Source organism: Sorghum bicolor, chromosome 3 (assembly GCF_000003195.3).
Source record: "Sorghum bicolor cultivar BTx623 chromosome 3, Sorghum_bicolor_NCBIv3, whole genome shotgun sequence".
Taxonomy (NCBI): domain Eukaryota; kingdom Viridiplantae; phylum Streptophyta; class Magnoliopsida; order Poales; family Poaceae; genus Sorghum; species Sorghum bicolor.
In genome coordinates, this window is record NC_012872.2 from 5,393,426 (window position 1) to 5,419,849 (window position 26,424).

General features: G+C 44.0%; 5 protein-coding genes across 11 annotated transcripts; 3 read left to right on the top strand and 2 right to left on the bottom strand.

Annotated features, from left to right (window-relative positions):
* On the bottom strand, positions 801–2,677 carry LOC8075119 (transcription factor bHLH51). Of its 3 annotated transcripts, none has more exons than XM_021455396.1 (3): positions 2,452–2,677; positions 2,008–2,369; positions 801–1,638 (listed from the first exon to the last, which is right to left on the bottom strand). In XM_021455396.1, exons 2-3 carry the CDS (start codon positions 2,248–2,250, stop codon positions 1,153–1,155), a joined length of 729 nt encoding a protein of 242 aa, XP_021311071.1. In that variant the 5' UTR covers positions 2,251–2,369; positions 2,452–2,677; the 3' UTR covers positions 801–1,152. The 3 variants fall into 3 exon arrangements, with proteins under 3 accessions (XP_021311071.1, XP_002457305.1, XP_021311070.1); XM_002457260.2 differs by having other exon boundaries at positions 2,008–2,294; positions 2,452–2,676; XM_021455395.1 differs by having other exon boundaries at positions 2,008–2,677.
* Positions 6,574–7,677, top strand: LOC8059113 (late embryogenesis abundant protein EMB564). Its single transcript, XM_002455114.2, has 2 exons — positions 6,574–6,857; positions 6,968–7,677. Exons 1-2 carry the CDS (start codon positions 6,704–6,706, stop codon positions 7,096–7,098), a joined length of 285 nt encoding a protein of 94 aa, XP_002455159.1. The 5' UTR covers positions 6,574–6,703; the 3' UTR covers positions 7,099–7,677.
* On the bottom strand, positions 7,604–8,163 carry LOC110433392. Its single transcript, XM_021455397.1, has one exon. The coding sequence runs from the start codon at positions 8,039–8,041 to the stop codon at positions 7,787–7,789; it is 255 nt and encodes an 84-aa protein (XP_021311072.1). The 5' UTR covers positions 8,042–8,163; the 3' UTR covers positions 7,604–7,786.
* Positions 12,660–17,856, top strand: LOC8075120 (acyl-coenzyme A oxidase 4, peroxisomal). Its single transcript, XM_002455115.2, has 13 exons — positions 12,660–12,859; positions 12,984–13,094; positions 14,208–14,314; positions 14,590–14,667; positions 15,052–15,175; positions 15,321–15,394; positions 15,470–15,529; positions 16,080–16,189; positions 16,373–16,532; positions 16,668–16,744; positions 16,824–16,995; positions 17,121–17,213; positions 17,345–17,856. Exons 1-13 carry the CDS (start codon positions 12,844–12,846, stop codon positions 17,474–17,476), a joined length of 1,314 nt encoding a protein of 437 aa, XP_002455160.2. The 5' UTR covers positions 12,660–12,843; the 3' UTR covers positions 17,477–17,856.
* LOC8075121 (E3 ubiquitin-protein ligase MBR2) lies at positions 20,299–25,967 on the top strand. Of its 5 annotated transcripts, XM_021456574.1 has the most exons (8): positions 20,300–20,592; positions 21,729–21,787; positions 21,886–23,090; positions 23,179–23,847; positions 24,099–24,505; positions 24,587–24,685; positions 24,771–24,926; positions 25,041–25,419. In XM_021456574.1, exons 3-8 carry the CDS (start codon positions 23,000–23,002, stop codon positions 25,164–25,166), a joined length of 1,548 nt encoding a protein of 515 aa, XP_021312249.1. In that variant the 5' UTR covers positions 20,300–20,592; positions 21,729–21,787; positions 21,886–22,999; the 3' UTR covers positions 25,167–25,419. The 5 variants fall into 5 exon arrangements, with proteins under 5 accessions (XP_021312250.1, XP_021312249.1, XP_021312248.1 ...); XM_021456573.1 differs by having other exon boundaries at positions 20,300–21,787; XM_021456572.1 differs by having other exon boundaries at positions 21,729–23,090.

A 26,424-nucleotide genomic window follows, 5' to 3' on the forward strand; every position in this document is an offset into this window, starting at 1 on the left:
AGAGCTCCTGCCCTGGTGTCATGCATAAGTTTCAGCCTATTCTTTCAAGTCTGGCCATAAGAGCTCTCTCTTACCAAGATCTAAAATCTTTAGCAATTGTAAATGGAAGAAAGTAGTTTCAGTAAACGAAGGAAATACATTTCTTGAGTTAGTCCAACACGTGCACTTCGTATATCAAGCACTCTCTGTTATCAACTAAGTGCATTGCTCGTTGTAAAGGCCAAAAGGGGAACAACTATTAGGTTAGGCAGATCAACTTTGAAACCGAAGACATGAAATTGCAGTAGCTGAAGGAGCAGTAACCCTTTCCGATTGGTCCCGGCATATAAACAATTTTCTCAAAAGAAGTGAAAGTAACATCGTTAAGAAAGCAAATTCTGGTCTTTGAAAGAAAGCAATTTTTCTCAACCCGGCAACTGCCCATAGTTTTATTAAAAAAAAGAGTCACAGTTATGAGCAGTTTTTAAAAAAGACATTACGAACAAGTTTATGCATGATAAAGCCCATTTGCACAGAAGAATATTAGTTGGTTATGTGCTAGTTCCATGTGACACCTGAGCCAGAAATTGTAGCAAGTTTTTCTTCTTCTCTGTAACCTTGTTATTTTTTCATTATGCTTCATATCATTTTCCTGAAGAACAAATTTATCTTTCATATATTTTTTTATTAGGAAGCAGGAGGACGGGATACCCCTACTGGAATTGCATTAGGGTAGAAAAAGTCTGAAAGCTCTGGAAACCCAAATGCTCAGACAACAGATAGAGCAAAAGGCAGAGTATATTCTAGACAGGGAGCCAATCAAAACTCAAAAGGTGTCACGGTCTTTTCACCCAAACCCTGAAATGTCAAGCCAATCATCTGACTTAGGAGGCAGCATTTCTGCATGCATCCATATGATACAGTCACCCACACTGGTCTACAGCACACCCCATGCAAACCCTGGTCCCCGGGCCATGCCCATGTGATTTTACAGACTATTTCAGCACTAGCAACAGTTCACGGTCCAAATCAAACCACACACAGTAAAACAAACCATTTTGGGCACACACAAAACACAATTAGCACTCACTCTTGACCTGAAGATTCTCCTACCATCTCTTACAGGCTCTGACAGTTCAGGAACTGGATATACATATACTAATATAGCATTCTCTATATGGACATGATGGAGTAATGTGATTCAAGAATCCTCTGCCGCTTGCTCTGAAAGGGACTACTACTCCCGTATGCCGTTTCTGGGGAAGCAACCCTGGCTAGCGCCTGCCTGACAGCCTCCTTCAGAGACCTGAGGCTTGCACTTGCTGCACCTACACCTGCACCACCCCAGCCCTCCTCTTTGCACAGTACGAACACATGCTGCACCCTTCCTCCTAACGAGGTCATGTCGGCCCTCACCGTCCTCAGCCTCAGGCCATGGAACGCCTGGGCCAGCCCGGCGACGAGGTCCGGCCGGTCGTCGCAGCTGATCGAGGCCTTTATGTAGATGACCTTGTCGGCGCCGGCGCCGGTGTGGAGCTCGATGGAGACCTCGTCGGTCTCCGGGGGCAGGGGCACGCTCTGGGTGGTGGCCTCGCTTGCGTTCCTCTTCAGGAGCTTCACTTGCTCTACCACTCTGGCAAGCAAGGTGGCCTTGTCCATCTGCAGCAGTGCAGGGAGAGTGTAAAATTGAAACCTTTGCTTAGACGTCATAAGCATTGTGCTTTGTTTGTCTTGTTATAGAGAACTCCAAAGTCCAAAGTGGAAAGCATGATGAAATGTGAACAAATGTGAGTGCAAAGGTTCCATTCATATGGCTTTCTTGCAAACCTCAAACTTATCCATAAATTATTCCCAAAGGACAGACGTTTGACAGGGAGATATCTAACACTGAGATTATGGACCATGGAAGGATCACACAAGAAGAACTAACGTGGTAAAATCTCTGAAATTGCTCAGGTAGTGTTTCAGAAATCTTGCTAAATGATTCACACAAGTGAACCATTGAGGTGGAAGGATCAAACCACAAACCTGCCTAGTATCAGGAATCATCCTCCTGAGCGTAGCCAGATGAGCATTGATCCTCTCCCGGCGCCGCCGCTCGGCCTCGCTGTGGATCTTCAGCGCCCTCGCCTCCGTTGTGCTCCTCCCCGACCCCGACGACGACGACATCTCCGGCGGCGCTACCCTCACGGCCCGTGGAGCCGAGCTTGCCTGCCGAGGAAGAAGCACTGGCTGCAGCTCCTTCCCTTGCAGAGGCTGGCATGCAGCCATTCAACCAGACATCACCAAAGTGCCTCACCTTTAGGTCCTTTTCACTGGAACAAAGAGGCCCAACAAAGAGGTTGACTGAATATTTGAACAGCATCAACAGAGACTGCAAATTGGAAGAACTGATGCAGCAAGCATAAGGATCAGAATAACAGAAGATGAGATGCAGCAAACCAGCAAGCAGAGAAAGAGAGTACTGAGTACCTGATGTTGCTTGCAATAAGTGGTGCAACAACGTCTTGTCATCTCATTCTCTGGAATGAGTGATGATATGCATATGCTTGTGTGCTAGATGTGATCATCTTCTTATGATATGAGTGATGATAGGTAGGGGCGTACTGCGGTGTGCAGTGTACTCTGCTTTTTTACTGGCCAACCACTCTACATATATATATCTTGGTATTCCTCTCTCCACATGTGTTCCCACTAGGAAGATGGATGAGGTATGCATGCATGAGTGTGCCATGAGTAGGATATGAAGAAAAAGCCTGCCAAATGGAGGGTTTTCAAGAGCCGCCTAACAAGTTTCAGTTCTGGTGACAAGGATTCACATGACTTCAGACTGTAGTCATATCATCATATGTTTGGTAACTCAGGCCTTGTTTACTTCCCAAAATTTTTCAAGATTCTCTGTCACATCAAATCTTGCGGTACATGCATGAAGTACTAAATATAGATAAAAAGATACCTAATTGCATGGTTTATCTATAATTTGCGAGACGAATCTTTTAAGCCTAGTTAGTCTATAATTAAATAATAATTGTCAAATAAAGCCAAAAATGTTACAGTAGCGAAATCTAAAATTTTTCGCGAACTAAACAAGGCCTCAAGTAAAGATTCTTTTCACTGCTGTTAGGTGGACTGAAAATCTTGAAATATGCTTGGAAGTTAGTTGGAAGGAAGCAGATGAGGAGTCTATTAGTAGTAACTTTTTTTTTCATCTATCTAATCTAACCTGCCAAAAACTTCTGAAAGTATGGAAGACAGACAGATCACGAGATTCCTCTTCTGGAATTGGGCAGCCATGGAAGAAAGTCTTCGCAATCCATTGACTAGTGTTCCATGCTCTGCCCCACGAGTGAGAGAGACGGACAGGGACACGATTAAATGACTGCTCATGAACCGTACTATGCTCCAATAGTTTCAGTCTTGGCATTTAGCTGCAAGCACGCTCCTTAACAAGCAACATCAGGAGAGGTCTCTGCATCCTTTCAGACTGACTGGCTGACTTGCCTAGCTTGCTTTCTGCATATGATTAGTTTCGAGTTTCACCAATCAACGCTCTCATCAGAAATTCAGAATGCATTGATTCTGTGTCCTATGCGGTCTGAGGATCAGACAGTCGAAACCAAACACTGTTTACTCGAACTTATCCCCTGATAAACACTGATCTCTGTCGTCTTGTGCTGCCTAATTGTTTGTTTGCCCCCTGAAAACATGTGACACCAGAATTCAGAACCAGCACGGCTTCGTGGCTACTTGCAGAGCATTTTATTCAGACTGTTTAGAGATCTGGCGCGGAGCAATTGAAATGGTTTAGCCTTTGACCAGTGAACAAGGATATGGACGAGGCCAAAACTGTGCAGGATTTAATAGAGAGAGACGGTTCCCTCGGACTCCTTCCTTGGTATACTACGCCATGCTCTGCATGTGGACCTGCTGCAGGTCGACAAGCTGCCCAAGAAACCGTGGAGACGACTGTTTCAGAGACGGAAATGACAAACGCCATAGTATGATTTGTTTGTCCTTGTGTCTCGGCCTGCGTTTAGGCATCTGAAATTCATGTGTCCTTTACCGTGGCAACCATTGTCATTAACTGATTCGTGAAGAAATCTAATTTAGTATTCGCCCAGGCCATGCTAAACTTTATCCGACTGTTGTGACTTCTAAGATGTTTTGATCTAGAGAAAATTCCTTGTATGACATTAAAAAATTACACATACCATTTAAAATTATATCTTACCTTTGTTATCATCAGCTTTAATTTTTCTTCCCTTATTATGTGCCACTATTATCAATTTGCATCCACATAATTCTTAAGCGGAAGTGGAAAAGACAATTTTACCCTTATAACATATGGAAGTATTTTTTTTCTGGCCTATCAATCCTTCCATGACATTGAACTCAGGAATAGATATGCATATATTGGTGTCCCAGATTTTTGTTTGCACAACATTCAATATTTGAAAAAAAATGTAAAATTGATGGCGCTGGCATACAACAAAGGAAAGTTATAATTTTCAATGGTATACTCCCTTCTCCCACAAAAGAATGCAATACTCGTTTTTCGAGAAGTCAAACAATTTGAATTTTGACTAAATTTATATAAAAATATACTAACATTCATTAAACAAAATAAATATCATTAGATTAGTTATAGAATATATTTTTATAATAAATTTATTTGAAAACATAAATGTTAATACTATTTACTATAAATTTTGTCAAACTTGAGTTAGTTGGACTGACACACATCCCATAGTTTCATTTTTTTATGGGCGGAGGAAGTATGTAAGCAGCGGAAAAGTATAAAAGAATAGCAAGGAGGGGAAGTTATAATTTTCAATAGCATAGAAATGTTGGGGCTTCGCGGATGGTACCGAATGAATTTGCTCTTACATTATCTTAATATCGTAAATCTATTTCATTTTATACATATATTATAATAGAAAATCATTGTTAGTAACACACCTTGAGAACCTATATAAAACTTTAAAAAAACATCAAGTATTTTTATGGAGGGAGTATATATATACAACCATTACATGTAAAGTTGCGCATTATGCTACTCTTAATGCAATACGCGTCTAGACATAGTCACGAAAAAAAATGCTACTTTGGCTCTATTTGGAGAGGAAGGTGTTCTTTTTAAATTAGTTACAGTTTTGTGGAAAAGAAATATCAGATACTGTAATTATGAGGTTCAGACAAATCTTTTGAAGCGTATGAGTTTAGAAGAAAAAAATGTTCTTTTGCGTCTTTCAGAGCGTTCTTGCAACTCTTGTCTGTGCTACAACTACAAACTTCCTCTGATCTGACTTGTACCCCCACAAATACCTGCATTCAAAAGGCCCGGAGTATTTGTCTGCAATGGTTATCGGTTTTAAGCAACATGGTGCAAACTGAAGCTGACAGTGACAGAGATATGTGATATTAATAACTCAGATTTGCTTGTGCACAGCACAGTGCATATCTATCCATGTCTACTTGTTTGGCTTGTTGTAGCCTTGGCTTTGTTGCTTAAGTTCAAACAAGGGGGCCATGTAATCTCCGATCCATGATCTTTCCGGATCCTTAGAATCCTTTTGACGTTCTCTGTCTATGGCGATGAAAACTGCTGCTGCCTTCTGGTTTGGACGTGTTAGCTAGATTCACTTTTCTTTTTTGACATTCTTAACAGAGGATTCCAATGGTTCAACTTTTTAGTAATCACATGGATAAAAAACACTGGGTGTACCTTTTACTGTTGTTTGAGACTAAGTACTACCATCATCATTACGGCATCTCTAAGAGATTAGCTAAATCATTTTCTAAAATTAAATTTGATTATTGTTGAAGAAAAACGTTTCTAACAGACTGTAAAACGACTCTCCAAATTTAGTAGCTCTCCATCTTACCTTATTACCTCACCAGCTATTCTTTAGTCTGTTGGAGTACTCTAATATTTTTTATCAAATCTATTCTAGAGAGTTGCTAAATCTGAAATTTAATTAATTTTTTTTACTAATCTTTTGAAGATGCTCTCACGGGATGCATATACAAGTCTCTTGCATAGCTATTTCTTGCAAGAAGCCGATCGGGTGGCCAGTCTTTTTTTTGTGATCATTAAGAGGAATAAAACTGAAGTTTACAACCCATCGGACTAAGTAAGGCGGCGAGAGTCCACCAGAACCCGGAAACTGACTATCGGGTGGCCAATCAATTGGGCCGGGCCGGAGTTACGTGACGAGATACTTCCAGGCTAGCCCATTAGGCATTATTAGGCCCATGCATGTCGTCCAGTGCTGTACTACACTAGCGGGAGGAGGGAGCTCGCTCGGCCGACAGTGCCCTGGCCTCCACGTCGGCTGCATGCATGCAGTGCGTGCAGACGGTAACATCCATCCATCGAATTACCGCGACACGCAGGCAGCTACGTGCTCGCTCGCCGCGCGGTAAGCCCCTCATCCTCCTCACACGCGTCCGGCCCGGCCGGCCGGGGGCAGGCGCGGTCGCCAGCATGCATGTCCGCCACGCTAACCCCCTTCTCGCACTCGCGGTAAAAGATGACGAGGCTCGCTAGCTGTGTATATATAAGTACGGCGCCGCTCGAGTCCACTCTGAACGGCAAGAGTGACCTGAGCTCGATCGACGGCGGGTAGTAAAGTAGATTAGCTTGAAGAGTTTGCTGTGTGCGCGCCAGCGAGCGAGCGTCCGGCCGGCCGGCTAGCCGCCGCCGGTGGTGGTGGGGATAGCAATGGCGGCGTCGCAGCAGGCGGAGAAGGCGGCGGAGCTGCAGGACCCCGAGATCCGGGCGGCGCTGGACCGCCGCGTCCGCGAGGAAGGCGAGACCGTCATCAAGAGCGGCACCGGCGGGACCAACCTCGAGGCTCAGGAGCGCCTCGCCGAAGGTATTTTATATATATATATATATATATATATATTCCCACGTGCACGCACGCATGCATGTTGGATTCATGCATGCGTTCTTCCATATGTTTGACCGCGCGGTTCCATGCAGGACGCAAGAAGGGAGGGCGCAGCCGCACGACGGAGTCCGGCAAGGAGCGCGCCGAGAAGGAGGGCGGCGTGGTCATCGAGCCCGACGAGAAGCAGCTTCAGGAGGCCATGAAGGACATCGGCCGCAACTGATCCGTCATCATGCATGCATATATATCGTCGCTCCAGTCGTCCGTATACGTCGTTGATCATCACCGTACGTAGTAGTATACCACCAGGCCGCCGGTACAAGTTGTTGACCACGCCGTGGGCCTAGTAGTGGAGTATATATATAGTATGTAATAATACACGTACGTCCGTACCTCGTCCGTGTATGTGACCTTAGTTATTATTAGGTCGATGTAGTTGTTGCTACAAGCATATATACATGCTGTATGCTGTGCTACAAGCATGCTCAAGCTTGTGTGCAACAGTACTACGAGTGCAGGCTACAAAGTTTTGGTCTTTGCATTGTAGCCCCTTAGCCGTACGTATGTGTGTGTATATTGTAATTGCCACAAGGAAGCATCCGCGTCGTGCTGCAAAATTTTGGTGCCTGCGCATGCATGTCCATGCATGCCAGCAAGGTTTGCAGCACAGCTTTGCTTCAGCCCAATATATAAAATAAAACAACTTCGTCCTATCTCTGCCATTTTGGTTGTTGTCACTGTACTTATATATCACATTAACCATGAGAAGTTGAGAGCCACATACGGACACATCAGTATACAATAGCCACAGAACTCGCGGATCGATGATATGCAACGCAAGAAACATCAGTTGGCAATTGGCATGCACGCCCACACGGACTATGATGCGCATCCATCCATCCATGCATCGATCAGCCGCGGCACTTGAAGATCTTGCTGCAGCCGCGGGTGTATCCGTTGACAGGCTTCATCGGGCGTTTGGCCTCGGGGCTCTGATTCTTGTCGTCGCAGTTGCCCAGCGCCTTGCAGCTGAGCACCTTGTCATACGACAAGTACTGCCCCTGATCGGCGCCGGCGACCTCCTGCGGCACCGTCGACAGCAGCAGCAGGCACAGCACCGCCGCCGCCGCCATGGCCAGCCTCGCCGTGTTGTTCGCCGCCGCCATGCTGGGGGGCTAGCCTCGCTCCTCTCCTCTCCTCTCCTCTCCTCTTGCGGTGGAAAGAAAATATATATGAGGAGCTAGCTAGCTAGCTAGCTGGGGGGAGAGGTGCTTTTATTTCTTGTAATTAGTGTAATGATCGACCTGTGCAGTGCAGGTTTTGTAGAGGCTGCTTGTCTTAAGATATCTGTGGATGAGAACAGATGTAGGGCCTGGCGGCCTGCATGTGCTATGTTTAGAGAAACAACTCACGGGTCCTATTCTGGGAAGCAGCATCTAGGGAGTTTTCCTTGTTTAAGAATGGGGAAAGAAGCTCGTGATTCTTCTGTCGTCTGGGCCGGGTTTTCCCTTTCTGAGATAGATTAGCTAATAATGATGATATCATTCTCTTGTCCAACAGTACAAGTCAAATAAATGATGCATGCTACGGAATCTCCGAAAGAAAAAAAAGATGCTACAACAGTGTTCAGAGTAAATAAATTGATATGTGGGCTGGTTTAGTTTCCAACAAATTTTGTAAAAATTTTTACATTCCTCGTTGCGTTGCGGTACATAATATAGATATTAATTGTATAATCTACTTGTAATTTGTGAGATGAATTTTTTGAACCTAGTTAATTTATAATTAGACAATTATATTTGTCTAATGAAAATGCTACCGTCTCCATTTTCTAAAAGATTTTAGAACTAAACAAAGCAGTAATTTCTATTCACCCAATTAATATAAATCCTATACATCTAGCTTGTCTTACCTAATGGATTTTTGTTTAAAAAATTTGACAAATCTAACGCATAAAAATTTATAGCTAATTTCAAATCCTAACACGTGTGGATTCAAGTTAATACAGCTGACACAACCATTTACGTACACAGTACACCTACCAAAATTGGTCTTCCAACGTCAAGTTTTCTCACCAAAACCTGCATGTGTATCCAACCGCCTGTAACCGTCATCCGATATAGATAGAGCTAAGCTGATGGACGCCAACAGTGTCGAAGAGATGAACAACAGTAATGTTAGCAGGAAGGAGGGCCGGGATAGGAGACTTGGAGAAGGGAAATGGAAGAAGGTGGACAGATTTCAGTAGTTTGGAATGTTTCGTGTTTGGTTGCAGTTGGTAAACTTTAACTCTTGCCATTTAACTCTTGCCATATTGAATGTTTGGACATATGCATTGAGTACTAAAACATAGACTATTTATAAAACTAAAAACACAGCTAGAGAGTAATTTATGAGACAAATTTTTTAAACCTAATTAATATATAATTAGACACAAACTATCAAATAAGACGAAAATGCTACATTACGAGTTAAACTTTAACAACCCCAATCAAACATCCCTGATTACATTTCCGATGGAACTGACCAAGAGAGGATCCGACGACCCTATCGGTAGCCACGGCCACATAGGTGTACGTGTGTTGTTTCCTTTGCATCGCAATTTTCCTTGTTTGACTTGGCCCATCCCCTCTGCAGTTCTATAATCAAGTCAATGATCGAGCTAGTCTAGCTTTACACATAGTATAGGAAATCATCAACAATGTGCGATCCAGCCTAGTCGCCTCGTCATCTCCCTGTGCGACTGCTGAACTAGCAACCGCCCACCAATGACGGATGGTAGGTGTCGCTCTACGTCTCCACCGCGTCGCATTGCCCTCGCTCTCGTGTGACTCTGCTCCTAGTAGCCACCCCCCTTAGGATGATAGGTGTCATCTAGTTTGTGGATAGTAAGGTGTCATAACTTAACTTATGTTACTGTTGTTATTTTTATGTTCATTTTTATGTTACATCGTGTTCTCACGTTAGGGTAGAGATATACTCGCTATAGTGCCATTGTAGCCTAGGATGCAAAGTGGATCTTGTTTTTATTCTCTCGCATTTTTCTCTCCCCCCCACCCCTCTTCTTCTTCTTAAAAAATGTTGGGGGGCTCTATTTAGTGGGAGGTAGTAGCAAGGTTAGATTCACCCTGACTAGCTATTAATTGTTGTGAGCATGTAATCAAAATTATTTATGTGACATCCTATTTAAAGGAGAATAAAATTTTCATTAATTTTCACCGAGTAATGATGACCAACATTAATGGCTTCTTTTAGATATATAATATTTATGCTATTTTTTTTATAAAACTAGTCAAACTTGAAATTACTTAACTCCCGAAAACGAACACGCTATTATTTTAGGATCAAGGGAGCATGTCAAAGCTTGGAGCCAACAAATCCGTGTGTACCAACTTCAAATAGATAGTCCACAGTACTCCAGTAAATAAATTATATAAAAAGAAAAGTTCCAATTGTAAGATCGATTCATCCCCTGTCCAGCGTTCAAGCTATGAGCACAAATCATCTGTATTTTTTTTATAACAACCTTTATTGATTTAACAACACCTTGCAGAGAATATGAGCCTACAACGTACGGCTGCCAATTTACATGGATGAGTGCTTCCTTGACGGAACACTGATGGAAGTGGACAGTGTGATATAAACAAATCATAAACATATTTATATTTCGCACATTTTAATAGTATAGTATATATATATACCTCAGCATACGAAATGGAGACACACACACACACACGCAAAATCGACGATGAGCTAGCCCTGCGGCGCGCACGCCCGGACCGCATGCATGCGACGCACAGTGAGGCTGGATCGATCGACCACCTGCACACACACACACACATACGCGTGCATGCATGGATCAGCCGCGGCACCCAGTGATCTTGTTGCAGCCACGATTGTATTTGTTGGCCTGCGCCCCTGGGCGATCAGAGATGTCGCCGAGCTTCCTGTCGCAAGTGCCGGGGATCTCGCACTCGGCCTTGCTAGCAGCCTTGCCGTAGCTGGCCTCGGCGGCGGCGGCGGCGGCCTCCTGCCCGGCCAGCAGCAGGCCAAATAACAGCACCACGGCCAGCCGCGTGTTGTTCATCATCACCTTCTTCTCCACGGATGCTATAGCTTGCTGTTGTCTTTCAGCTATAGCTCTGATCGATCTGCACGGGAATATATAGTTAAATTAAAGTTTGTTTTGTTTGCTTGGGCGAGGTAGAGAGAGGCAGACCAAGTGTTGTTTTAATAGGAGGGTGGTTGTCTAAGATATGAGTGGATGAGAGTGGATTTAGCTAGCTAGTAGGGCGCTAGTACTATGTTTAGAGAAAGAGAACACACTAGCTCGTGCTTATTTTGGACGCGGGACTTATTTGTCGCTCTAAAATGGCGTGAAGCCTGCTGTACGTACGTTTCTTTGCTGCATGCACTCGTAGGTACGTTGGCCTTGAACCTCCTTGATCGGTGAACCCACCTGCATTCTTGCTAGTACACCTAAAGAACCATATAGCTGCCACTCTCTGTTTAGACTTTACCTCATATATACTTGTATCCACTTCTATCCATGTGTGTGCTGAGGTGGATTTGGTAGATTTTCATACGACTGAGCACATATTTTATTAATAAGAGAGCAAGCACGACCACCCATATAAAGATATACACTATTAGAAACTCAAATATCACTGTGAGTGACGAATTTTTCTATGCGTTTTTTTGATACACACAAAAAATTATAAAGTATCCTCACAGAAAAATGTGAAAAACCATAGGGTAATTGTATGATTTTTTGTGCGTGATAATACACACAGAAAAATTACCATTATTCTGTCGGTTTATTTATAACTCACAAAAAAACTTATACATGCACAACAAAATTGTAATTATTCTGTTGGTTTTTATTTCACACATAAGATGAAAATATACGCGGAAATAGTTGAATAATTATATTTATTATTTGAAAATAATAGCAACTAGCTATTCTCTTTGTTTTTTACGTGTCATATTAGGGTTGTCCTTAGTTGATCATTTGTATATTTGATCATCAGTAAAAAAAAGATTCATGATATAAGATTTATGTTTTTAGATTTCTTATGAAAAATATTTTTATAATCTATAATTTATATGTTGTGAAACTATAAGAAGTTGAAAAAACAAATGGTTAAAGATAGTAACAATGTCACTTAAGACAAAGCTAATATGACATGTAAAAAAGAATAGAGGAAGTAATTATACTAATGAATATACACTAATACTAATTTTATCATGATAATCACTAATTTTAAAATAAAATATGTCAATTAGCACCACTGTCAGCCTAATTGGCACACAGTGGTGCATCGATCAACATATAAGCACTTATAAAAAATGAATTTTACCATTATGAATTTATAATGACTAAGTAATATACTGGTAATTTTTAATTAATTTATTAGTACTAAAGATAAGAAAATATGGACATGTTTGTCTACTCCTAGTGTCTAGTACTAGATTTGTGCGTATAAACTCATTTAACACTTGTAGAAAATATTCTTGTGTGATGAATATTTATGTCTGAATTATATTATGATGAATCAAACTTCTCTGAATCGTCATCTCCAAACCAACCCTGAATGGCGAGAAGTAGCCGTGTTCTAGAAACTTGACAGAATACGGATTGGAACCTCATGCAACTTGTGTTCGTACAGAGCCGTATCTGAGCTGTGTTTTTGCTTTCATCACCCGCTATTATCCATTCTGCCATGTGCCCATATTCAATTGTGTCAGCTGACTCCTCAAACCTCCCACTGACGTGTGGGGCCGAGCCAGCTTACTCCGTCAAGCCGAGAGCAGAGCGGCGTCGCCCACTCTTCTTTCTCACCTCGCAGTCGCACGGAGTACTCCCTCCAATCTCCATCTCCCGCCGGCCTCTCTCGCTTCCTCCTCCGGAACTCGAAAACCCTCGCCTCGTGCAGGACTCCGCTGACGCTTCCTCCGCGCCGCTGGGATGGCCGAGAAGCGAGGTGGGTCGGCCTTCCTTCCTGTCCCTGCGCTGTGGAACGGCTCGATTTGGTGCGGAGTCGGGCGATCCCTCCCCGTGCCGTATCGGCTGCATGATGATTGGCTTGGCTGATCTCTTTAGTGCAGTTACGGGCGGCGATAGGCGGGAGGAGGACCGCGCCAAGGTCGGGCTCCCGGCGTTGGACCTCTCACTCGCGTTCCCGCAGGCCACGCCGGCCTCCATTTTCCCGCCGTCCGGTGAGTGCTTTATTCCCTCATTCAATTTCGCTGGGATAAGGAGTGAGGGGATTGTGATCTTTGGGCCGTGGAATCGGGAGTGTTAGGATTGCAGCGGTGGTTGTCTGTTCAGTTTTGTCCAGCTATCCCCCCGGGAATGGTACAATTGTTTTTTGAGGAAATGATTGGCACAGTGAGATGGGAAAACATGCCCTCTTCTTTCAGTACCAATTTCGACGAGACGTTCGTACTAGTATAATTGGCTAACTACCCAGTTACCTGGCCATTTTATCATCTGGTACCGTTGTCTAGTTTTGGTATTGTTTGGTGGTTTTCATTGCAGCTCCAGCTGCTCCCTTAATTATTGCATAGGCCCCATTTAGACCAGCATATGCAGATATGCAGGTTGCTTTCCAATTAAATAGCAATGCTTCTGAACTTGTACTCAACAGTTTGAGGCTTTTAGAGGGTTCTACAGTTATGCAGATAAGCAGTTGCAGTCCTAGTGCGACCCTGGAATCATGCAGCTTTCTAGAATTTGTCACTTTAGAGCCGAATTACAATTACAGAAGCCTCGATTTGGCATGTTGCGAACAGAAATAAATATTTAGTGTTTTGGTAGGCTCTTTCTTTCTTGGATGGGTTGCTTTCATAGCTTCAATGCACAGCCACAAATGTGCAACCATGTCCTCCTCTTTCCCGACCTGTTTTGCTGTAATTCTTAAGTAGCAGCACCCTGACAATTTCTGGGCAGGTATTAAACTACTCGACCTTCTATGTGGCTCAGGGGGTGGGCCTTGTTTTCAAGATTCCCCGTCACATCGAATCTTATGGCACATGCATGGAGCATTAAATATAGATGAAAACAAAAACTAATTGCACAGTTTGCCTGTAAATCACGAGACGAATCTTTTAAGCCTAGTTACTCCATGAGTGGACAATGTTTGTCAAATAAAAACAAAAGTGCTACAGTAGCAAAATCTAAAATTTTTTCACAAAACAAGGCCCTAGATATATATGATCCTAATACCTAAAGTTCAGTTTTCTGTGCTAGTTTCCATGGTTTTCGATTACGAAAATTCAAGTATACTGTCTTATCTATTGGCTTATATGTTTGTACACCCTCAATTGCAGCTTCGGATTACTATCAGTTTGATGATTTGCTGACCAGTGAAGAGCGCTCCATCAGGAAGAAGGTCAGGGGTATTGTGGAGAAAGAAATTGCGCCCATTATGGCAGCGGTATGTTAAATTGGAGTATTAGCTACTAGTCTGTCTGTATACGTACCTTGTTACCCCATCTTGGGTTAAACTATCTGAAAACAGTTTGCTTATGACATAAGTCATTGCCAAATATGCTTTCGTTTTTATATTACATTGTCAGATTGCATTACAGTCTATTTATCCATAAGTCACTTTTTTTTATTATAGTTGGGTTGACTCCTAATGTCCTTAAAGCAGTTCCTTGTCAACCTTTTCTATACAATACCATAATCATTATTGATTCGCTACTGCAGTACTGGGAAAAGGCAGAGTTTCCATTTGATGCCATTCCTAAACTTGCAAGCCTTGGTGTTGCTGGTGGTACAATAAAGGTATTGATTTTCTTGACATTGCCATGACCACTTTATTTGTTAATTACCTTTCTCTGTATGGGTAATATTTATTTGAATGTACGGTTAGAGTCAAATTTAGTTGAGCAATTATGTTATTGGTTCTCTTCAGTACTTTAGTTTCTACTTTTTAGAAGAGTTCGTGCAAATGGCTTCGACCGATTAGTTTGCATGAGCTTACTGTCGTCAATTGCCAAGGCTTTTCAGAATATATGATCACTTACTATAGTCTGTTCTTCTTTAACATTAATGCCTTTTTTCGCCTCTTTTGTGGAGTGTTGAAGTGTATGGAGCTATGTATTATCTACATTTATGTTTTAGTGCTCCAGTGTTTCTCAAGTTTAATACGAGTCTTGGTTACTGCAGGGTTATGGGTGCCCAGGACTTTCAATTACAGCCAGTGCTGTTACTATGGCAGAAATGGCACGGGTAGATGCAAGCTGTTCCACATTTATACTGGTGCACTCCTCTCTTGCGATGGTGACAATAGGTTCAAAAGCTGGATTTCTTTTTAATTTATACTATCTTGTGTTAAGAAGTTTTATCAATTACCATTATCAATTACTCCGAATGCTGGAGCTGAACTGCCCTATCTCTTTCTCTCTTTCTCTCTTTATGTTTTGTCTGAAGAACAGCCCTTTGTGGATCTGAGGCACAGAAGCAGAAGTACTTGCCATCCCTTGCTCAACTTACTACCGTTGGCTGTTGGGTAAGTTACAGTATTCTTAGGCATAAAAATGTGTAACTGACAGAATCTTTTCCTAAAAAGGTCTCTCTTCTGTAGGCATTGACAGAGCCAAATTATGGAAGTGATGCAAGCTCTTTGAGAACTACAGCGAGCAAGGTTAAGCTTTTGATGCATTTGGATTTTGCAAGAATCTATAAAGGAGCACTTTCAATACAGTCTGTACAAGGCTACAAGCTTATTATTTTGTTTCAGTTTATTCATTTTGTCTCTTGGCATACCCTGGTATAAGATATAGATTTGGGGACAGCTAGGACATTTTGTTCATTCTAATTTAGATGGTATTTGTGTTTACTGTTCATTTCCTGCGCTTCGCAGTAAAAGTAAAGAGCAGGGTTATATACAACTACAAGATTACTTGGATAGTTGTATTAAATAGTTTTTGCGTTGAACCCTAGAACCACTGCTTTTGACATCATCCATTGATCTGTGTGCATTTATAGATCAGATAAAACACATCTTCCTTGAAAAAGCATTTGAATCTAAAAAATGAGAGCATAAACTTCTCATACTGGACTAAATCCAAAAAAATGTAGAAGGCACACAATGTAAGCTGTGACCTCTTGGCATTCATTATTTCTGGATCATTTTTTTATTGTCAAGCACAAGCAGTGGTATGCACCTTGAAGTGTTGGCTTATCGTGGACAGGCACCTGGTGGGTGGCACATAGATGGTCAAAAACGCTGGATCGGTAACAGTACGTTCGCCGATGTGCTCGTGGTATTAGCTAGGAATGCAGATACACAACAACTAAATGGGTAAATCATCTTGCCTTGGACCATCAATGTACTTTCCTTCTGAAGCATCCAACTGATTATGTATATGCCATATTTTCTTCTGATGTGTTGTTTCATGCATTAATTCTATCTTCTTGTTAAGAAGTTTACATTGATGAGTTTTTGCATTGCCTTGTTTCCTCATTTGCGTTTGATTGCTTCTAGGTTCATTGTGAGGAAAGGAGCTCCTGGTCTGAAAGCTACAAAGATTGAGAACAAAATCGGTCTCAGGATGGTTCAAAACGGTGATATAGTATTTAATAAGGTGTTTGTCCCTGAGGAAGACCGATTGCCAGGCATCACCTCATTTAAGGATATCAGCAAGGTACTGCTGATGACACTTTTCTGATTTTGCTTCTGTTATGCTCATTTTTCTCTCTCCTGATTTTAACTTCTGCTATTAAGCCAAATCACAAGCTCGGTGATGTAACCTGCTTACCTACTTTCACTATGCAAGCAGGTGCTTGCTATTTCGCGCATTATGGTGGCATGGCAACCAATCGGCATATCGATGGGGGTCTTCGATATGTGCCACCGGTACGCACCACCATTCAATTTGATACTTTGTCACTGGCGATAATTTCACCTTGTACCTTTCGTCTACACCAAACAACAGGTATCTGAAAGAGAGGAAACAGTTTGGCGTCCCTCTAGCATCCTTCCAGCTGAACCAAGAGAAGCTTGTCCGGATGCTCGGTAACATCCAATCGATGCTCCTTGTTGGCTGGCGCCTCTGCAAGCTTTACGAGTCGGGGAAAATGACGCCAGGCCACGCTAGCCTAGGGAAGGTCTGTCCGTCTGTGTGTGTGGACTTCAGCTGGCAGATATGCTCGTTTCTTTGCGCCGTCTTGGCTTCGAGAACTCAGTGGCTTAATGACGCTTTCCTTTATTCCTGGCTGTGTCTGCGTTTCAGGCTTGGAACTCCAGGATGGCCCGCGAGGTGGTTTCCCTTGGCCGAGAGCTGCTGGGTGGGAACGGAATTTTGGCTGATTTCCTTGTGGCAAAGGTATGCAGTGACCTATATCGAAAGTGCTCATGGCTAGTTGTCTTTTTTTTGCAGTGGTGGTTTACACATCAACCAACCATCACCCTCCTTTTTTTTTTGTTAATAATTATTACTGTCACGATCTTGTACAGGCATTCTGTGACCTGGAGCCAATTTACTCGTACGAAGGCACATACGACATCAACAGCCTGGTGACCGGCAGAGAGATCACCGGGATCGCGAGCTTCAAGCCCGCCGCCGCGCTAGCCAAAGCCCGGTTGTAATGTACTGTATACTGTACAACGTAAACCACCTTTGCAGTTGCAGCAGGGATATTTTGATGAAAGTTACCCTCCCCCAATCCGCATGTTGCAAAGTAAAGCACTGGAAGCGAATATAAATCAGGGATGAGGTCGCCGTCGTCACTGTTGCGGTGGCGGTAGAACAAACCGAGGACGTTCCCTGAACGTGCCTGGAAACCGCCGGTCAGTGTTGGCTGCTTCAAGATGTACTACTATTGTACCGAGTGAGTCTGAGTCTGGATGGGAACAAATTCCTGTATATGTAAATTTTACTCTTCTGGTGGAGGCGGCAAAAGAGCACAGAGATATTTTGTTTCAGCACGACTGAAGCTAATCTTGCTGTATTCGCCGTTTTTGCTACAGATGGAAGGAGAGAGGAGAGGAGGGGGAACACCAGGCAAAATTGGTGTGTTTATTGTTGTTGTGTTGGGTACCTTGTGAGCCTCAATCAATGAACAAAAACAGGTGCGTTTTACGCGTAGTAAGACGACTCCTCTAGAAGCTATCATATCTCGGCTAATCAGGCTAGTTGTTTGGGTTTAGCGTGGCTATCATATCTCGGCTAATCAGGCTAGTTGTTTGGGTTTAGCGTAGGGCGAGAGTGACCTGACACTCACAGCACAGCTGCAACAGTACCATACCACACCATCCATCCCATATTCGCATCTATGGCTATTTTGAGTGCAAGTAGGCTGGTAGCTTTATGCAGCGCCAGGCAGCAGGCGTGCTGCAGCAGACCTGCAGAGCCGGCCCGATCGAGGGCGATGCCGATGACCTGCAGAGTCTTTTACGTTTGCTGGCGCATCGTGTGATGATGCGTGGGAGGGAGTGGTAGCTGCGAAAGCGAGTTGCGTTTGCGTGACGGCCGACCTGAGCTGAGACCTCCAATTATCGGTCCATCCATCCATCCATCCATCCAATTCTATCCACGAGCTCTTCTCTCTCTGGTGGCTGGTGACGGCTGGTGAAGGCTTTCGGGTCCGTCCCCGCGGGGCCGAGTCGGCGACGACGGCTCCCACCGAACCTCCCCGACGCGGTCGCGCAGGCGCACCCAAGCCATACACGTGACGGGGACGGCCCGCCCCTCGGATTCCGGGGGTGTGCCGGGTGGGGAACGGACGGACGGACGGATGGAACGGAACGGGGGGAGACTGCGCGGATTTTTCACGTGGCGAAAAGGGCAGCAGAACCCACCCAACCCAATGCGCGGTCCGCGGGTGCGGGGGCTCGGTCTCGGTGGGACCGGGACGGCACGGGTTCTCTCTCTCGCTCGGCTGCCCGCCTGCCATTGGCTTGGACGCGCGGACGCCTGCCTGCCTTTGCCTCCTGTCACGTGGGCCGTGTCCCGCCCACGGCCCACGTTTCCCTCCCCTTTCCCGCTTGCGGTGCGGTTGCGGTGTCGGTCCGCTTCCTGACCGTCGCTCACTGCCGCGCGGGTCCACTAACTGGCTGGGTACCGCTGGCCGTGGTACAGTACTGTAGTAGTACAGCCGTACTGGAAGCATTTTGTATCGTTTTCTTCAGCCTGTAGCCTCGTCTCAAGCTGTTAGCTGTAGCAGCACGGCTCTGTGCCAGGCATATACCGTGTTCCGTGCTGGAAAGAAAACTCTGCATTACGCGCTCTCTTTCTTTTTTTTTAAAAAAAAAAACAAAAATACACTAATATATAATACTCCTGACTAGGAGTATTGTAGATGCGATACTGTGTTGGGGGCTGGCTGAAGCACGAGTCGTGAGCGAGCAGCCGTGGTGGACAGTGTCGTAGTACGTGTACGATTGCCTTGTTTACCGAAAACTTGTGCAACTATGTGCAAGCGCGATAGCCATGGGGCCCGTGCCGTGAGCCCGGGGCAAACGCGAGGAATTCGGCTCTCTCGGGACTCCCCCCCTGTTCCAGACGGGACTTGTCGAGTTTGTCATCGATCCACCAGCGGTCCGGAGTCAACCTGCCAGTCCGCGCCTGCCGCGCTCAGCTACCCCACGGTCTTCTGCTCTGCTCCTGGCGCCGGACCGGCCAATCGCATTCTCGCCGGCCCTCCCCTACTGCCGGGTTGGAATCCAAAGCTGTGCGTGATCGTGTTTACACCCACAACGAGTACGAGACGTGGAAACCCAACACCAAAAAGGCCCACTGTCCTCTCCTCCTCCTCCGCACGGTAGTAGTCCGTCCTCGCATCCCATGCCGAAAACGAAATAAGGGCAGGAAGCCACCAGCACCACACCACCCCACCCCAGCTTGTATCGTGGCGGGCGGGCGTGCGTGCGTGCGTCCGTGACACAATGACGGACCGGCCCGCGCGCGGCGCCAGTCAAACAAGCACCTCTCCATCCCCTGGTCCGTTCACGTCTTACCCCATCATCTCCTCCTAGTCTATCCTACTCGTATAGTATAGTATAGTATATACACGATACTCCCACCACGTGCTACGCCCATCCATACCATATATACACCGTATACCAGCACGTGTCGACTCGAGGAAAGGGCCCCTCGGTCCCACTGACCCGTGGGCCCAGCGGGGACTCTTCTAGTATACAGATTGCGGGAAAAAAAAAGCTTCACGTACAGTACGCTACTCCGAAAGCAACTTTTCGTTATCCTTCCTCCCGGTCGTAAAGACGAGCCGTGGGTCCCGGGGCCCACACCCAGCCAGCCAGCCAGCCATCCAGATACACACGGAGCCGTGGTGGGGCCCGCCCGCCCGCGTCCCGTCCCGTCCCGTCCTGGCTTCCCCCCACTTCCTTCCCGTTCTCCGCCCGCCCGCCTGCCCGCCTGCCTGCCTGCGGCTATAAATAGCCGGCGCGTCACCCTCCCCGCTCCGTTCCCCTCCCGGCCTCCTCTCTCTCTGCTCTCTCTCTCTCATACGGACAAATTCGGCTCGCCGCTTTGTTTACAGCGGCGACGCAAGCCACGCAGCGAGCCGCGGTTGGGTTGGCGTTGCGTCTCCCCTCCGACACCGAAGCTTCCTCCGGGGACATCTCCCTTCCTCCCTCCGACCGCCCGCCGCAACCCAAATCGCCGATCTCCACCGGCGACGTTGCCCGGCTGGGCCTCGGCTTCCGATTCCGTGTGGCGACGGACCGGATCGGCCCGAAGCGAGGTACGGCACCTCGATTCAGCTGTTTTCCCTCTGCTTCTCGCGCGATCGGCGGTTTGGTCCGGGTCCGGGTACTCGTGTAGTGCCCAGGATTCCCCAGCCTTCGCCGCCGGTGTAGGGAATTGGGATAGGCCCGGTTGTGGTTGTGGCGGCACAGGCGGCGATTTGACGCGCCGTGATCGAGGGACATGCGAGGCGTGCTTTAGAAATGTTGAGCCGTAGAGAGATTTTCTGTTTTGCTTCTTCTTCTTCCCCCTGTGGGATCGAATCGGCCGATGTGAGTTCCTTGTTGTTTATTAAGGGGATCGTATGATTACGGATACAAGATTTTTTTTCTGGTAAACCATCAAGCTACCATAATTGTTTTCTGGATAGGGTACAATTAATAGAATGAGTCCGAGTTTAATTCTGCAGCCAAAGTTGGCTTTTTTTCTTTACTCAAAACATGTGGTTTCTATTTAGGGGATGTACTCCTGACCTTTTTTTTGGTCTCCGCAACCAAGTAATGTTGTGGTACCTATTCAATCGGAGTAATTGTTCCCCATTTCCATGTTGTGTGGTTTCCATTTAAATCTTTTTTTTTCATTTGTGTGTGTCGAATCAAATTCCCCGAAAAAAACATTATTTATGTTGAAATGCCTGTTATGATGTTTACCATAATCTGCGACTTTGGGCCTACTGTTTCGATCCAAGTTACCCCTTGGGTATGTAGTCTCTGCTTTGGCATCTTGAGTTCCATCGATGAAGAATGTACTAACTCCATATAGATGGGTCAGATACGTGTTTGCTTTTGTTTTACTTGAGCACTCGAATAGGATGTGGAGATGCTACAGTAGGATTTCCTCTCGGAGCTCCACCATTTCGATACCTCTGGAGCACTTGTCATCGATGTGGAGCTCCACCATTTAGGATGTGGTGGTGGTGATTTTGCTACATGAGACATCTGATTTTTTTTTCTTCTGAATGTTGAATGCTGCTGTCGAATCTGAATGATGTTTAATGGCATTGTTTGGTGGTCATTTATTTGGTTGGTTATGTGATGTCTTGATTAACCCTGTCCCCTTGAGGACTTACAGATTAATAGTACATTTGCTGCCTTATCACCTTCGTTCTAACCTATTTTTGTATTTTGTTTATAGTGTAAACATGAATCTGACATTATCATTTGTAGGATGATGTTAGGCTGTTGTGAATATTGGTAAGTCAGAGTGATTATTTAGTATATCCTTCAACACTTTTTTGGTTATGAACTTGATCATGCATAGGGAAGGTGTTTCTAACCTCTCAGTTATGTAGAACTGGAAAGCAAGAGCTGATACACGAGAAAAACTGCAGCTTGCCTCCAGTTTTGCGTGCTGATTCTGATTAATATTTGCAAGATGAACCTTATCCGAAAGAAATCCAAGCTACTTATCTGTTCAATTTGGAGTGGGGTGGATTTACCAATGAGCAGAGGAAGGGCAGAAGCGCACCCGCCAAGAATTTTAGGAATGACATAGTTTGGGGCCTCTGGGCATGTATTGCTTGGAGCATTTCTTCTTTCATTTCCATCTGCCTTTTCTGTTCTTTGTATATTTTGTTTCTTTTGTGCTATGTATAGTAAAATTAATTTTATTTGATTTGTTAATAAGAATGTATGAAAAGTTTGGAAGGAATAATGTGATATACAATGTGGTTGTAAATCTATTTTATATGAGTGCCTATTTGTATATAAAAAATGGTTATTTTTTTCTAGTTTCTGGAGCCTTTATGGTACACTTGAAATTCTACTTGACATTATCACAGGTCATTTTGCGTTGTTAGGTTCCATGTAGCTGACTTTTGATAATTTCCCTTGTCAGTTTGTATCTAGTACTATCGTTGTGGGAGATAAGGACACTTTCAAGTGCCAATATCTGTATTCCGTAGTGTATTTACCAGCAGTTTACCTGTCAAGGGATGTATACCTTATAGCGCATTTGCTTGTCAATCAAGGAAGAATAATTTGGACTGCATATATTTCACAATGTAAATATCTCATAAAAATAGTGTTTCTTCCATATGTTTTGTGTGACTTTTCAGTTGTATGAATTGATTGAAATTCTGAATCCTTGTGTTGTTTCATCTTGCTGTCCATCGATGTGTTCATTCAGAAATGTGTTTTTCTATCCATGTATATTGAATATGGAATGCACTTTAATGATTTTGGTACTTTTTTTTGTGATATCTTAGGCACACAATATATGTAGTGCCGCATTGGTGACATAGCAATATTGGTGACCTAGCAATATCTTAGGCACATAATATCATGGCAATTTATGCTTTCATTTGGGTCTTTAACTCTTAATGTTATGTGATGCTGGATTATTGATATCGATTTTGTTTTCCATTTCCAGATTATTAAGGGCTGGCGCACCTGACTTCTTGTTTTATGGCTCGGAATAACCAGGGTCATCTCCAGCTGCCAGAGATGGATCATATTCAACCCAAGAACATCCCACACAATGAATCACTGCCTCTAGGTAGGTGCACTGACTCCAGTACTCTATACTTGTGTAAATTTATCGAAAGTTGTGATAAAATAAATAACATTTCTTGTTCTAATCTCAGGCCAGAAGCTTCTACTGCATCATGGAAGTGATGCGCCCCTTAGAATTGGTCATTCTACTCATGGGAATATGGGACATAGAATAAATGATCTTCCATCTTCAAGTCGCACTGTGCAAACTCTAGGTTATAGAGTTGGGAACCCAGGAACCTCACACGCTCCCTTTGTTCACTACCATGCTGGAAGTTCCAGTAGCCATTTACCAGCAGAACCTGCTGTGGATTATCTACATAGGTCTGAGGAAGGCTTTGCTCCAGTGGGTTCCCATATAGACAACAGAAGGGCTGCAATGAAGCGAAAAGATCCCAGTGTACACCCTGCGGGGATCAGTGCTACTGGTTATTATGTTGGAAGTTGTTCCAATACTCAGCCATCTAACTTTGTGCAGCCAAATCCTGCTCCACTTGCTGAGCCCTTGCTTCATCAAATACCTTTAAGCATTGACCAAAGTGGTTGGGATGGCCAACACTTAATTCATCAAGAAGGATTCCAGAGGAATGTGAGAGCACGCCACAGTCATAATATTTCATTAGAACCCAGATCAGCTTCAACCTACCCACTAAACAGTGCTCACATGTCGTCATTTGGTTCAACTGCAAGTGCTTCCTCAAGTACATCAGTCGAAAGGAACCAAGCACCTGTTTCTCTGCCAACAAGAACTGTTCCATCAGGTTAGTATTTGATGCTTAGTTAAATATGCTTGATTATCTAATATTGTTTTACATGACATGGTGGAAGCAAACTTGATCCTTCAAAGTTTGGTTAGGAGCTGCTTTCATGAGTTGATTTAAAACATGATGCAATACATGTCTTTTGAGTTTGAACTGAACAATCCATTTCGTTTTAATGATAGCAGTTTCTGTTATTGATTAGTTTTACCATTATTCATACTTACAGTGCAGAAATTTTTATGGTTTTGTAGGTGCACCAGGTATCACTAGCAGGGCCCTGACAGGGAGGGCCTACTATCCTGTGGTTGGAAGCAGCAGCCCAAGTGTTGGTGCTGTCCCAACTATCCATGGATCATCTGGCACTGCAATATTTGCTAATGGTGGCTATGCTCCTAGTACTGCTCATACTGGAACTGTTCCTATCTACCCTAATGGAGCTCCTGCTACTTCATCTGGCTCTAGAGCCATGCCCCATCAGATGGTCATTCAGAATCATCCACATGCTACCTCTGCAGCAACCTCTACATCCATGCGTGACAGAATTGCTGCGGCTTCTAGACATGCAAGACATGTATCAGTAGGGCATGCTAACAATGGAAGGTACAGAAGGGCTAGGAGCTCTTACTACAGTCTTCATCCATTGATGGTAGAGGCAGAGGTACATAGCTTTTTCTTCCCTGTTTCAGTGAAAGCTGAGTTGTTGTATAACTTGAAACTGATATTGCTGCTGTTTGTGTAGCGGTTCATGATGGACCAGTTAGTCTTTTACGAATCAAGAGCAGCAGCTGCTGACCCCCACAGGGACATGAGACTGGACATTGACAACATGAGTTATGAGGTAAGGAGTACTGCATTTTGCTCCTCCAACTGTCTTGCTCTGGAAATTTGAAGATTTCTTCTAACTAATACTTCATTGCCTACAGGACCTGTTGGCTTTGGGAGAATCTATGGGTAACGTCAGCACAGGCTTGGCTGATGAAAAAATTTCGAAGTGTGTGAAAGAAGTGGTCTGTTGCAGTTCTGGCCAGATGCAAATTGATGAAGATGACCAAGATGATGGAAGCTGCATCATTTGCCTGGTACATTTTCTCAATATAATTCATGTGTAATCTGATACCTAATAAGTTAATATTATATAACGTTGGACCAAAACTGTTGAATTCTATTTCTGACCGATGGATGCATTCTGACAGGAGGGTTACAAAGACAAGGATATGCTGGGGATACTGAAATGCAGGCATGACTTCCATGCCGACTGCATCAAGAAGTGGTTGCAGACGAAGAATTCATGCCCGGTGTGCAAAGCAGCCGCTGCTTAGGACAACACCAGAGGAGCAAAGCAACTATTGTGCTCCTCGATCCATTCATTTTAGGCTCAGATTAAATTATGCCATTTCATTCTTTTCGTCCTGGCAGCCATGTAAATAAATGCTCTATGGTGATTAATTAGTTATCTCTTGGGTTACATTAGCCTGAATTCTTTTGTTGTATTGTAACAGTCTAGTTGTGAAAGCAACTAATCATCAATCAAGTGGTTAAAAGCTCATGTCCTGGTTTTCGGATTCTCCGACACTTGAAATCAGTTGCGAGGTACTTCTCTGGTGCCAGCCTTACCTAGGTGAAGTTGCAATTGATGGTGGAGTTGCTTAGGGGCAACCATTGGTGCTTGGTAACTTCGGATTGAAGGTGTTTTTTCCCCTAAGAGTTCCATTGATTAGAAGCATTAGAAGCATCTTACATGGATTACGATGTCGTATGCTGAAGTGAACATCTGCAGTTGGTTGCTACATGAGAAAATAACGGAGAGATTTAGAGCGTTCCTAGTCTGATGGGCTATAATATGTGAGGTCACCTATTCTGGTTTCTATGAATCTTAAAGACTTTGTACTCCCTAGTCCCTACATTCCAAATCATGACACATTTTGGATTTTTAAAATTCATAACTTTTGTTACGCATCTAGATAGAGATTAAAAACTATTGAATTTAGAAATGCCAAAATGTCTTATAATTTGGGACTGAGGAAGTAAGTTGGTTGTATCTGAAGTATGATGATTGAAGTCCTGAATGGTTGGGATGAGCACTGTAACAGATATAAATTGTGTGGGCTGGTTGGACCTGAGTCTTGAGAATGAAGAACTGAACTTGATGGCCTGCGACCCTGTTCTTCATTCGCGTTTGACTACTGGATGCGCCTGCAGACTCTGTTCTTTATTCCCGTTTTAGACTAATGGATGCAGGGACTAAAAATTAACGGATGTCATATCAAATGTTACATAGGATGTTATATAGGGTATTCGTATACTAATAAAAAAATAAATTATAGATTTCGTCAGTAATCCACAAGACGAATTATTTGAGTCTAATTAATCTACCATTAGTAAATATTTACTGTAGCACCACATTATCAAATCATAGATTAATTAGTTATGTATGTGTCTAAACATCTGATATGATGGAAGCTAAAATTTAACACACGGAACGAAGAATTCTTCTTTGTTGTCGGCCCAATCAGTTCTGCTTGTTTTCGGCTTCTGTAGCTGTGTTTCTTGTGTACTCTTGGTAGGATTTTTAATTAA